The sequence below is a fragment of the Daphnia carinata genome, chromosome 1, assembly GCF_022539665.2.
Source record: "Daphnia carinata strain CSIRO-1 chromosome 1, CSIRO_AGI_Dcar_HiC_V3, whole genome shotgun sequence".
In the NCBI taxonomy this organism is placed as follows: domain Eukaryota; kingdom Metazoa; phylum Arthropoda; class Branchiopoda; order Diplostraca; family Daphniidae; genus Daphnia; species Daphnia carinata.
Window position 1 is genome coordinate 12,749,414 of NC_081331.1, and position 12,822 is coordinate 12,762,235.

At 41.1% G+C, this 12,822-nt stretch overlaps 5 protein-coding genes across 7 annotated transcripts; all 5 read right to left on the minus strand.

The window, feature by feature from the left end:
• Window positions 1–846: 846 nt before the first annotated feature.
• On the minus strand, window positions 847–1,274 carry LOC130691292 (keratin-associated protein 19-2-like). The gene is made up of 2 exons (XM_059494897.1): window positions 1,171–1,274; window positions 847–1,108 (listed from the first exon to the last, which is right to left on the minus strand). Exons 1-2 carry the CDS (start codon window positions 1,272–1,274, stop codon window positions 847–849), a joined length of 366 nt encoding a protein of 121 aa, XP_059350880.1.
• Window positions 1,275–2,579: 1,305 nt separating this feature from the next.
• LOC130691295 (uncharacterized) lies at window positions 2,580–3,587 on the minus strand. Of its 3 annotated transcripts, none has more exons than XM_057514221.1 (4): window positions 3,504–3,587; window positions 3,344–3,422; window positions 3,123–3,242; window positions 2,580–3,063 (listed from the first exon to the last, which is right to left on the minus strand). In XM_057514221.1, the coding sequence occupies exons 1-4, from the start codon at window positions 3,513–3,515 to the stop codon at window positions 2,729–2,731; spliced, it is 546 nt and encodes a 181-aa protein (XP_057370204.1). In that variant the 5' UTR covers window positions 3,516–3,587; the 3' UTR covers window positions 2,580–2,728. The 3 variants fall into 3 exon arrangements, with proteins under 3 accessions (XP_057370204.1, XP_057370205.1, XP_057370203.1); XM_057514222.1 differs by having other exon boundaries at window positions 2,580–3,057; window positions 3,123–3,245; XM_057514220.1 differs by having other exon boundaries at window positions 3,123–3,245.
• Window positions 3,588–4,333: 746 nt separating this feature from the next.
• Window positions 4,334–6,829, minus strand: LOC130691059 (shematrin-like protein 2). Its single transcript, XM_059494912.1, has 4 exons — window positions 6,818–6,829; window positions 6,312–6,708; window positions 5,040–5,164; window positions 4,334–4,922 (listed from the first exon to the last, which is right to left on the minus strand). The coding sequence occupies exons 1-4, from the start codon at window positions 6,827–6,829 to the stop codon at window positions 4,503–4,505; spliced, it is 954 nt and encodes a 317-aa protein (XP_059350895.1). The 3' UTR covers window positions 4,334–4,502.
• Window positions 6,830–8,084: 1,255 nt separating this feature from the next.
• LOC130691290 (ctenidin-1-like) lies at window positions 8,085–9,180 on the minus strand. Its single transcript, XM_057514212.1, has 2 exons — window positions 9,135–9,180; window positions 8,085–8,970 (listed from the first exon to the last, which is right to left on the minus strand). Exons 1-2 carry the CDS (start codon window positions 9,144–9,146, stop codon window positions 8,263–8,265), a joined length of 720 nt encoding a protein of 239 aa, XP_057370195.1. The 5' UTR covers window positions 9,147–9,180; the 3' UTR covers window positions 8,085–8,262.
• A 1,247-nt stretch (window positions 9,181–10,427) lies between these two features.
• LOC130691299 (keratin-associated protein 19-2-like) lies at window positions 10,428–11,049 on the minus strand. Its single transcript, XM_057514226.2, has 2 exons — window positions 10,993–11,049; window positions 10,428–10,911 (listed from the first exon to the last, which is right to left on the minus strand). The coding sequence occupies exons 1-2, from the start codon at window positions 11,002–11,004 to the stop codon at window positions 10,453–10,455; spliced, it is 471 nt and encodes a 156-aa protein (XP_057370209.1). The 5' UTR covers window positions 11,005–11,049; the 3' UTR covers window positions 10,428–10,452.
• Between the last annotated feature and the right edge of the window lie 1,773 nt (window positions 11,050–12,822).

The following is a 12,822-nucleotide window of genomic DNA, read 5'->3' on the forward strand; positions in this document are numbered from 1 at the left end:
AACTAAAGGTATTTAAAAAAACAGGCCAAAAAACAACAAACAAGTTTTCCTACGCCTCGTTACGAAAAACAAGTTTTTCTACGATTCATCTATAAAACAGAGATGTCATCAACGACCTCAAGTTAGCCAAACTGTTGCAATCACTTGCCTAAAGCGAAACTTATTCTCTCTCTCTGTTTCTTAATTTTGCTTATTTCTCATTACGAATAACACCGCTGTTCTGTTTGCTGCGAGGCTGTTGAGGTGGTGGTATGCAACTAATACTGAAATTACAGCCGTACTCCATTAAAACATTGCGCATATTTTTTCTGTTAAATTATGGAATCCACATTTGTTGTCAATAGCAGGACGACAAGTAATTCTATTGTCCGTCGATTGTAAATGGATGTTTCATTCTGTGCCTTTCTTCCTTCTTATTTATTGTCTTTACAGTATAATGTGGAAGCGTACAGCACGCCTAGTGTGTAGTTTAAGAATTTATGAAAGCACTCCTAGTTTATACAGTTACAACTGTGATTTCAACAATTCAATTATCTTTTGTCCACTGCTATAGAATATTGGCATTATAATATAGCCATTAGGAATTTTGCTGACGCTGCTATTGTTAAAATGAATGAAGAAACAAGGTAATGTTCAAAGCACCGAAACGACATGTTTATTGAATAAAAAAAACGCATTTTGTAATCGACCCATTTCACCTTACGTGTTGGTATAAAAAATGTTAGTTTTACTTTTGCCTTTAGATTGGATAACATGTAACAGCTCAGCAATATTAAAGGAAAGAGTATCCTTATTACGGAACGTAGTTACGTACTAAACTTAACAACAATTTTAATTTTTCACATTTTAGCGTCCCCAACCATAACCTCCATAACCTCCATAACCTCCATAGCCACCGTAAGTAATGGGCCTATACCCATTGTAGCTACCATAACCATCGTAGTTACCGTAACCTCTATTGATACCATAGCCACCGTAACCACCGTAGGCTACATTATGATGCTCAGCGGTTTCTTGATCTACAACGACGTCGTCTTCAACAGAGCGGCCTTTACGACTGTGTCCATTGTATCCGCTGTATCCTCCACGGCCACCATATCCAGCGTATCTTCGGCTTTCGGCTGCGTTAAGATCAGAGACATCCCGGACGATTGGTTCTGCATCCTCTACGATTGGCTGGTCTTCTCCAATTGAACGGCGTTTTCGGCCCCATCCACCATGTTGGCCGTATCCACTGTGTCCCCCATATCCGCCGTATCCACTATGTCCCCCATGTCCGCCGTATCCATTAGGACGTCCTCCGTATCCACCATATCCACTAGGACGTCCACCGTATCCTCTGCTGTGGTGTTCTGCAGCATCCAGGTCTGTTACCTCACCGACTTCAGGTTTAGCCTTGTCCTCGGCTACGCATAGCGCCAGCAAGCAGGTCAGTACGATCTATAGTTGGATAGTGCAGCACGGAAATGAAATTTAGATTTGTTTAAGTAGGATATAGGCAAAAATACGTACACTTTGATTCGAAATGAGGTCTAACAGTAATCTTTTTGATATAAGTAAAGTGAGAATTAGATTTTACCACAAGTTTCATGGCTGTGAAGTCTTCTAGTGTTGTTCGCTGAGTGAGGGAAGAATTGTTGTGAATGGAACCCTGCCAGCGCTTTTATACGAATCCACCGTCACGGCAAATGCACCATCCGCTGTTGTTCGTATAAGTTTAGCAAAACAAATAACTAAGTCCTCGAACCAAAAACATGCTAAGGACAAATGCGGTATTCTTCTTTGGCCCGCCGGATCTCAATGACTCACCACTACCGCAATATCACCCGTAAGTCAATATTGCTGAAGTGTACAAGTAAACGTTAGACGCAAGAAAACCCAATCTATTATAAAGCGATCACTCAGACACAGCTCGTCCTGTCATAAAGTTGAAGTGGCTCCATTTTACAGCTGGATAACATTAAAATGTTGTGTTTTTTTATTAGACTAATGCCGCGTTTCAGAAAGTTCTTTTGGCAAACTGCGAAATGCGTTGCTATGCACTAAACGCAAAAAAGCACCCAGTACACGAAATAAATGCGTTGAATGAACATTCAACAAAGGTAAATGACCGCAAGTAATTGTACGTCCGATGACCAAACGGGAATCCCGCGTTCAAAATTTTTCGTGGGATGAAAGTAACTTTTCTGAAGCGTTCAACCATGTGCACGAAAAAATAAAAAATAAATAAAATAACGTTTAGCTTTCTGTCCGGATTGCTCCGGTTCTTACAATGCAGTCATCGGCCGTGAGTTGACTTCCGTGTAAGACATACGTTAAACCTTGAAATGTTTGTCTCTTGATCCGACCAATGGCAACAGACGAGGTTATTCAAGACGTAATTTCTGTTTTTAATTCGAAGAGAATCAAGATCGATGCTAGCCATTACACTCACGAATCACAGATTTTCAGACTCTTCTTTCGTATCAAGTTTATAGAATGTAAATGTACGTGATTAATGAATGATTGACATAATTTTTTGAATTTTCCCGAGTTCCAGTGTTCATATTCTATTATTCACTAAGAAAAACATGTGATAATAATGCTGTAATAAATTTATTAATCATTTCATACAGATTTCTCTTTTTTAAATTGTTATTAGAAGGGTGGAATCTTTGGCTTTTCTATGACGAAAAGCTTTATCCTAGTTGGAACAAAAATACCATCCACCGACAAAAAATGAACATCACTAATAAAACTTCAAATCATAGTTCTTATTTTCGACCATAATAATATCCACCATATCCACCTCTGCGCCCAAATACGTCACGATCAGGACCAGTGTAACTATGTCCTCCACGAAACCCAAATCTTCCACGACTAAAGCTACCGTCAAAATCTTTGAGGTAATACACGCGGACAACGCCAATACTATCAGAATCATTTGAATCGTCAGCATTGCTTTCGTAGGTTCCACGAAAATCTGGATCAGTTTCGGATCTGGTCGGGGTCCATTAGACGAAATGAATTTCCTTCTATATACTGGAGCTCCAGGCCAAGCCCTGTTGCTGCCACTGCCTATGTCTTAAACCATTCTGTTGAACTAACAAAATTCAATATTGATTTAGCAATCTTAAAATTACCATTATTGGCTTCGTTACTGGCAGCAGGGGCGTCTTTATCGGCGATTTGGTAGACGTTATTGTCGACCGTGTTGACATCCGCATCAGTCTTTTGAACGATGGGATTAGGTCCGGTACGTTCTACTGGTTTCCACATAAAACAACATCGGTTTTATATTTTGTGTTAGTTTGCCGGTAAAGGGTTCCCGCATAATATAAATAAAATAAACTCTTATAGTTACCCAATTCGCGAGAAACTTTTGGTTTAATTCCGCCAATACTAGCAGCTCCCGCCAGTGCCAACAAGCACGCTAGGGCAATCTGGTCAATGATTACACATGGAGCAACAAAATGAATCAGAAATTGTTTAAATCGCTGAGAAAAATTCGAATGAAATATTACCAAAACTCTCATTGTAGTTCAGTCTGTGGTGGACCGTTGCTTATCGCAGAGAAAAGGCTTTTGAAACGTCTGTGCTTATCAACGGCAGTACTAGCGTGTATTTTATACACAACTCGGAGCGCTACATAGCGCAGTTTGCTACGTGTTAGTTTTCCAAAAAGTATGACTAATTTACCACCTGTGGGTCAAGTACCTTGCTGACCTATATACAATAACCCTTTTCATTTGAAATATACCCCATTTTTCTGATATAATCTCTCGCTGTCTCTGCTAACCTTCTGATCGTACACACGCAATTTCTAGTTGGACGTGGCTCTATTGCCAACGTGAAACAAACAGGATGTTGGCACGGTGTACGTGACCTGCCCGACATGCAAATGAAATGGGGCACTATGTATATGTGTCGCAAGTGTGAACGAGATCCGTGTCTCTGGCTACTGCGTCAGCATGCTATCCGTTGACACGTATGCTGTTCGAGATATTTCTAAAAAATGGAAACAGTAAAACATATGGTGAAACGTTCCTGTTACCCCGTCATTACTCCATGATCGTGACATTTCATTTGCGTGTCGGAGAGGTCCTTTACAACAAATGAAAATCCTGTTCGTTTCGCGTTGATAGAGTCACATGCAACTAGAAATGTCACGATGATTACCAGACGGCTACCACGACTACCCCATTAGCAGCCAGAAGTTGATGCAGCTGATGCCCGAGAATACGGTGCTGAATGTGGTATCCCCATGTCATACGAAGGATTGAGCATTTCGAGTGAAAGATGATATTTCTGGATCATACTGAAGCCGCTACAAGCATACAAGAAAAACTCAATGTTTAACGCGCTAATATTTTTATTGAACCAAAACAGTTGTTCAGGAAGTTGACATTAGCTTTTGGGATTTACGAAAACGCCTCGCAATATAACGAATTAAACCACCATACCATAAAACACGGTTAACAATAACAGCAACAATTTGATGGAAGTCAAAGAAAAATTTTGCTTTAGCCGCGGTGGCCGCCGTATCCACTATAACCTCCGTGTCCGCCATAACTTCCGTATCCACCATAACCTCCGTGTCCACCATAACTTCCGTGTCCGCCGTAGCTTCCACGTCCTCCATAGCCCCAACCTCCACGACGATGTTCAGCGGCTTCTAAGTCAGTAGCAAGGGCGTCGTCTTCAACCGAACGACGTTTACGGCCCCATCCGTGTCCACCATATCCTCCGTAACCACCTCGATGTCCTCCGCCATACCCTCCGTATCCCCCTCGATATCCTCCGCCATAACCTCCGTATCCACTAGGCCGGCCTCCGTAGTATCCGCTTCTGTGGTGTTCGGCAGCGTCTAGATCAGCTACCTGGACGACTACATCAGCCTCATCAACGGCGGCGGCTAGTGCCATTAGGCACGCTAATGCGATCTAATTTAATTGGTTCACACAATAGCTTTATTAAATTGAAAGTCCTTTCACTATCTTCAGAAAATTATCTTAAACTACATATAATCACTATTCAAATGAAAAGAAATTATTTCTTACCACGACTTTCATGGCTTTGGGGAGTGTGAAACTGTTGCTCTCGATGGCTGAAGACTGATATCTATCCAGCCTGTTCGTGTCCCTTTTATACTGATTCACAGTCACGGTTGTTGCTTCTACTCTACCTGTAAGTTTGGCCGCATCCACTTAATCTGTAGTTATATAAGTTTCAAGACCTTGAAACTAAACTTAGAGGACAAACACGAAAACCCCCTTTTCCCTTGAAAACATCGCTGCCTATCTTACCTTTTAATTGTTTTCCGATGAAGCAAAACCATGCCGACCACGAACAATATTTAAAATAGAGGCAATTCTATTGTGGAATATTCTTGTATTGTAAAACACTTCATAGCCCAATTAGGATAAGGGAATAAAATACAGAACCCACACCAGTTTGATTTGGTGTGAGTTAACGCTGATATCGTGAGCTGGTAGGCAGCATCCTGCCTCTCATTTCCTTTGACACCCAAGTGATTTTCCAGGTTCACAGTCGTTTTTTCTTCATGGGAGGCTTTTAAGCTCACTTTTTAAGCATTAAAAGAATTGACCTGACAAAATAAGCCCGAGAAAATAAGCCCGATTATTTTTTGATAGGAAAAAATTTTAAGCCCGACAAAATAAGCCCAACAAAATAAGCCCGATTTTTTGTTTTTTACGATTAATTCAAAAAGTAGAAGCCTAATATAAAAATATACCCCTTTTTCGTGATCAGCGATCAATTTCGAATCGAAATAGTGTATTTTTAACGAAATCTAGAATTTGACGAAAATTGAAAAAATGAGAAGGCCTTCTTATTTCTACGAAAATCATCAAAAAGCGATATCTCTCGGAATTCGAAAAAAATACACACGTAAGACTCAAAATTGAACGCCAATTCTAACTAGCACGTTAGTTTTTCCGTAATCTATAAGGTTATTGAATTGTGCGCAATCAAAATAGTTGAATAATGGAATTTGTTTTTACGTAGAGTTTATAGTTTTTGAGAATTAAGGATCAGTAAATATAGCAGAAATTAGTCTGAAGTTGCAACAGAAAGAGGACGATTCTCTCAGGATCAAAACAACGTTTATCAAGACCCTGGAAATCAGGCAAAGTTCACTACAACTGAAAAATCCTGAATACGATAACAGTTTATTGAATCAAAGAAAAGAGTCTAAATACCAGTACATCACTCGGAAAAGCTCATGAAAAACAACGGGTGAAACGAGACAGTAATCATGTGGGAAACAGCAATAACAACAGGATAAACGAGCTTAGAAACGATTATTTAGCCATGATAACCACCATATCCGCCATACCGTCTATATCCACCATAACCTCCGTATCCACCATAACTTCCGTATCCGCCGTAGCCTCCGTATCCGCCGTAGCCTCCACGACCTCCATAACCCCAACCTCCACGGTAATGTTCAGCGGTGTCCAAGTCGGCCGCCAGCACTTCGTCTTCAACCGAGCGACGTTTACGGCCCCATCCGTATCCTCTGTGTCCACCGTACCCACCGTATCCTCCGTGATATCCGCCACCGTATCCTCCGTATCCTCCGTACCGTCCGGGACGTCCTCCGTAGTATCCACCACGGTGTGCGGCAACATCGAGGTCAGCTACTTCGACTGCTACGTCCGTCTCATCAACGGCAGCGGCTAGTGCCATTAGGCAGGCAAATGCGATCTAGTTTGGTTGATTGAAAATGAAGATTCAAATTCGATTCAGAATGTACTATAGCAATGAATTGATATCATTTAACGTCACTATTTAAATGAGGAAAGTAATATCTTACCACAACTTTCATGGTTGCAAAGTTTTCAAGTGGTGCTGTCGCTTGCTGAAAAACTTCTGTTGAAGGGGACCTGTTCTTTCTCTTTTTATAGGGGCCCACCGTTACGGTTGAATTCGTTGTTGCTTGTAAACTTGTTTGCGTCCAGTTGGGCTTGTTATGTAAGTTGTCGAAACCGCGATCTTGTAAGTCATATTAGAGGACGAACAAGAGAAAATTCCCCTTTCCCCTTGGAGGGCGTTGTCTTCCATCTTCTGCTTTAAATTGTTTTTCCATTAAATGTTTATGCATTATTTCCTATGCATTAGTTCTTTTTCTCAAATGACGCAGCAGTTTTTATCATCCATCGAAACCTGTTCGTTGAGTGCCTCGTCATTGCCCTAATCAAAGGATCGATCATACTTGACAAAATGCGCATTAATGTGGAGGTATCAATTCCTTCTTTTGCCATAAAAGAACTGCGAATGAGCATCGACAAAGGCTTTGCTATTATAGTTAATTGCGTCCAGTGAAATTCAGATTGTATCGTATTTACCAAGCTACGTAAGATTTACGGCTACGTGATTCATGCGCCGTGTATTGCGTGCTGCTGGCTATTAAGTGGTGCAATCGAGCGCTAGAACAAGGATGTCCATGAAGCACCTTTCCATGTCCTTTTGTGTTGATCGTTCACCGTCACGGATTATTCTGTCTTATCTATAAGCTTGGACGTATTCAATTGGTTTTGATAAATAAAGGACAAAACCTTGGAATCCAAACCAGAAGACAAATGAAGAAATAACGTTTTTCCTTGAAGAAATTATGCTTGATTTATACGATGCATAACGAAATACAGAGATATGCATTATCACAAGAAAAGTAACAAGAAGCACAAGACCTCCGGCTCTTTAAGCCAGTCCCCACACCTCAGCATAGTTTAAACCAGACATAATTTTATAAGCAAATCGACAGTAAGTTGCTTTCACCGTCTTTTGTTAATAGAACAAATCGCCTTCATTGGCATTGGGAGTCAACAACCAGTGCTCACTATGCATTGTTTAATGAGTTTTCTTTTGAGACGGACAGTTTGAGGCAAAGGCGGAAATGTCTCACAAAGACTCGGAGATAGCACAAAGCCCACTGATGAGGTGAATTTACGTTCCACCACTCGAAACGAGTTGTCTAATTTAATGCGGATTATGAGTTTAGTCATTTGCCTTCTGAATTTCCAAATGGAACTTTTATGGACATTCTACTACATGAGGAATAAATAAAAATGACAGCCACATAGTTACCAATGTCGAAATTTTGTATTGAATCAAAACGAGTATTCTGTTACGAAACCAATTCCTTACGTTACGCCTTACACCGGATACTTTAACACGTTAAGTTTGATGGTGAAGGAAACAACATTATCATTAATTAAAAGCGATCAACATAACCATAGTAGCCAAACCACATTGTGTAGCTTAACGTCCCCATTGATTATGTCCTCCATATGAGCCATAATTGTTGGATGATTGCCCACCATAGCCAGGATAGCTGTTATAGCCACCACCATAGCCGCCATTATTTCCATAGCCATTATTTCCATAGCCATTATTTCCATAGCCATTATTTCCATAGCCATTATTTCCATAGCCATTATTTCCATAGCCACCTGAATTTCCATAGCCACCATAGCTTCCGTAACCTTGAGCGTGATGCTCAGCAGCTTCCAAGTCAATGACGTCGTCGTCTTCGAGGGATCGGCGTTTGCGGCCAAATGCATGTCCACCGTGGCCACCACTGTGTCCACCGCGATGTCCTCCTGCGTTTCCATGCCGATGTCCTCCTCCTTGTCCAGCGTAATGACCACCGGTTCTTCTGCTCTCGGCAACATCAATGTCGACGACATCCTGAACAAACGGCTGAACGCTCAGAACATTAGGCAGATTTTCCTTAACCGATCGGTGGCCTCGTCCGCCGGAGTATGCAGGTCCGTTAGAGTATGGACGTTGGGCGTTAAGGTGTGCACTGTGTCCACCCCGATTTCCACCATAATTGCCAGCCTGTTGTCCACCATAACCGGGATTTCTAGACGCATGATGTTCGGCGACATCCAAATCAGCAATGTGTTCAACTTGTTCGATCCCTTGAGCTGTTGCGAATAGCGCCAGCAAACAAGTTAATGCGATCTAATCAGATCATATTAAAACGAATATGTAGGAATATGTTATTTCTTTGGACAACATAATAAAACTGATGAACTCCATATCCAACATGGGAAACGATTCACGCTTAAGAATTTGCCATGTCAGAGGTTTGTTTTAAACTGATAGTTAGATAGTTTCGATCTTACGGCAATTTTCATGGTGTGAAGTCTTCAAGTGTTGTTTGCAGAATGGTGAAGTATGTGTTAATGCATCCATTACTAGGCCTTTTTATACTTGTTCCGCGGTCAGGGCGAATTCGCCCTTTCCTGCACGAGCGTGTATAACTTCTACAAGAAACGCAAGACCTTGAAACACATGTTAAGGGTAAACAACTGGAAGATCCGCATGCGCCGGCGGTCATCCCGCGGGATTCTTATGTTGAAATGTCTAAATTTTTATTGTTAGTAAGTAAGACCATGTACGAATAACATATATCATAAAACCGCATTGCTTCGCAAAGCTGTTCAAAGGACATGTGATTTTTGGCCAAGCCCTTTTGATTGTAGATAATCAAATTAACTGAAATGGAAAGACATCAAAGGCAAAGACAAGATCAAGTTTGTGATGTTCCATACGTATGATTCCAATCTGCGGTGAAGCTATGCGTCACAGTGTATTTCAAATGTATTACTCAGGAGCCAATGGACCATTAATTTTCATATTTTCTTTAAGGAAGAGTCCCAAGGCTAGAGTGCTTAAAACTGGGTTTTTCCTTGGTTTTTGCTGGGTTTTTCCCTGCTGCTCAAAGGACGTTCATTTTGGAAAGTAAACTGACAGCCACTAATTCGAAACAACTCGCCATTGTCGTGGTAAACACCTCTGGTCATGTAAAAGAATGAAAAACATAATGAATCTGTGCCGCAATCCCGTAACATGCGGTAAAAAAGATGACATCTGTGAAATTAATAAAACCCTGAGCTCAAACCGAACGCTTTAAATTTTGCCAACTTGTGTGACCATTTTGATACGTTGTATTATACCACAGAGATTAAGATTCTGATCGTCAATGGATAATCACAGATGCTTATGAGTTACACGTACAGTATATGTCATATTGTTCGCATTTACGGTCCATTGCTTCAATATTTGCTTATAGAAATATTTATCCTGCATCTGCCCATGGTCGAACTGAGGACCCATTGCGGGTGAAACAACCATGATAACAATTACACTGCAGAGGCTTAGAAACACCACTTATGTTTACAATTATTTCTTTGGCAAGTAATGCAAAACGAAGCCATTGCAATCTCCAGTTTAACAGACTGTTATACGAAATCGAAACCAATTCGCTGCGCCTTAGACATGCCAAGTCCGTACAAAGAAGCAACAAGAAAATCGAATCTTAAAAACTCAAACCCTTTATTGGATTTTAAAACGAAGCGTTACAGCGTACCAATTTTACACAAAGAGTAAAAATCATGCAGATATTGACAGATATTTCGAGAAATCGATTTTTTCTTTCTTTTAACCGGAGTACCCAAAGACACGGTGGCCTCCATTACTACCATAGCCCCAACCTCCGTATCCGCTGCGATAGTCACCATAGCCATAGCTTTTGGTATTTCCGTAGCCATTGCTTTTGGTACTTCCATAGCTTCCATATCCTCCGGTACTTCCATAGCTTCCATAGCCTCCGGTACTTCCATAGCCTCCCCAACCTCCAGTGCTTCCATAGCCTCCATAGCTTCGACGCTGATGTTCCGCAGCCTCCAAATCAGAGGCAAGCGCTCCGTCTTCGACTGAACGGCGTTGACGGCCCCATCCGTATGTTCCACGATATGCGCTACCATATGGTCTATATCCACTGGGGTATCCTCCATGGTGCCAAACTCGCCTGGATTCGGCAACATCCAAATCAGATGCCTCTACTACTGCGTCCGTCTCAACGGCGGCGGCAAGCGCCATAAGGCATGCAAGTACGATCTGGTTTAATCAATCGAATTATAGTAAGCATATAAGTAAACTTATGAGAGCTAAAATAATTATTTTAAATTAAAAGCTTACCACGACTTTCATTGTTGCAACGATTTGTAGAGTTAACTCGAGAGCTGAAGAACTTATGTCGATGTAGCCCAAATCCATGCCATTTTATACTAAATAATCATCATGGCTTTTGCTTCTGTCCTCTTTTTGAATATATACACCCATCGATGGTTGCTGTAAAAAGCCACAAAACCTTGAACGACGATCTGGAGGACGAACAAAAAAAGACACCACCCCTAACCTTCCCCGTTTAATTTCTGGATCAGACCTTACTTTAGTAAATGAAATAAAAGAATTGTTTTTTTCTGTGACGACAAAATGATGATGATGATGAAGAATAAGGGTATATCCCTTATATGGTTGGCACTTTCTTATCAAATATGTTATTTGAAACGCGTAGTGATCCACATTGCACACGCAAAACAGAGAACGGATGCCGTTTCAAACCTATCCGTATTAGCCTTATTTGTCACACTGGACGCATTTAAGGTCCTTTGCTACAATATTTGTTTATGGAAATATTTATCCTGCAACTGCCCAGGATCGAACTGAGAACCTGTTGCGTGGGAAACAACCGTGAAAACCATTATACTACAGAAGCTTATAAACAGATTTGAACTCTATCAACTATATCCTACTTCTACACTTTAATTACCTAAATTAAAAGCAAACTGCGGTGGCACATAAAAGAAAAACACATTATCAAAATGAAAACACCTAAGCGACGCATATGTGTTGATATTCCAAATGTACCATAAAAACGATTCGTCGAATGCTCTATGAAAGATGCGCATGAATTTCCTATTGGATGTGATCGATGCACTTTTGTTACAAGAATTTCTTTGGTATATCATGCAAAACGAAGCCATCGCAATCTCCAGTTCAACAGACTGTTATGCGAAACCGAGACCAATTCGCTTCTTCTTAGACATGCCACGTCGGTACACATATGAAACAAGAAAACCGAATCTTCAAATGCAAACGATTTATTGAATTTTAAAACGAAAGGTTACAGCGTACCAATTTTCATGGTCATTGGAATGATTTTGAAACAGACCATTTAAACAAAAGTGACGTGGAATGAAAAGATTAAAACAAACGGTAACAATCATGCAGACGTGCACAGGTATTTCGAGAAATCGATTTTGTCTTTCTTTTAACCGGAGTACCCAAAGCCACGGTGACCTCCATAACTACCATAGCCCCAACTTCCGTATCCGCTGGGGTAGCCACCATAGCCATAGCTTTTGGTATTTCCATAGCCATAGCTTTTGGTATTTCCATAGCCATATCTTTGGGTACTTCCATAGCCTCCATATCCTCCGGTACTTCCATAGCCTCCATATACTCCGGTCCTTCCATAGCCTCCATAGCTTCGACGTTGATGTTCCGCAGCCTCCAAATCAGAGGCAAGCGCTCCGTCTTCAACTGAACGACGTTGGCGGCCCCATCCGTATGTTCCGCGATATCCGCCACCATATGGGTTATATCCACTGCGGTATCCTCCATAGTACCAACCGCGCCTGGATTCGGCAGCATCCAAATCAGATACCTCTGCTACCGCGTCCGTTTCAACGGCGGCGGCAAGCGCCATTAGGCATGCAAGTACGATCTGGTTTAATCAATCGAATTATAGTAAGCATATACTGTAAGTAAATTTATGAGAGCTAAAATAATTATTTTAAATGAAAAGCGCTACTTTTATCTTAGAAAAGAAATCAAAAATCTTACCACGACTTTCATTGTTGCAACGTTTTGAAGAGACAACTCGAGAGCTGAAGAACTGATGTCGATGGAGCCCAAATCCATGCCATTTTATACTAAATCATCATCACGGCTTTTGTTTCTGTT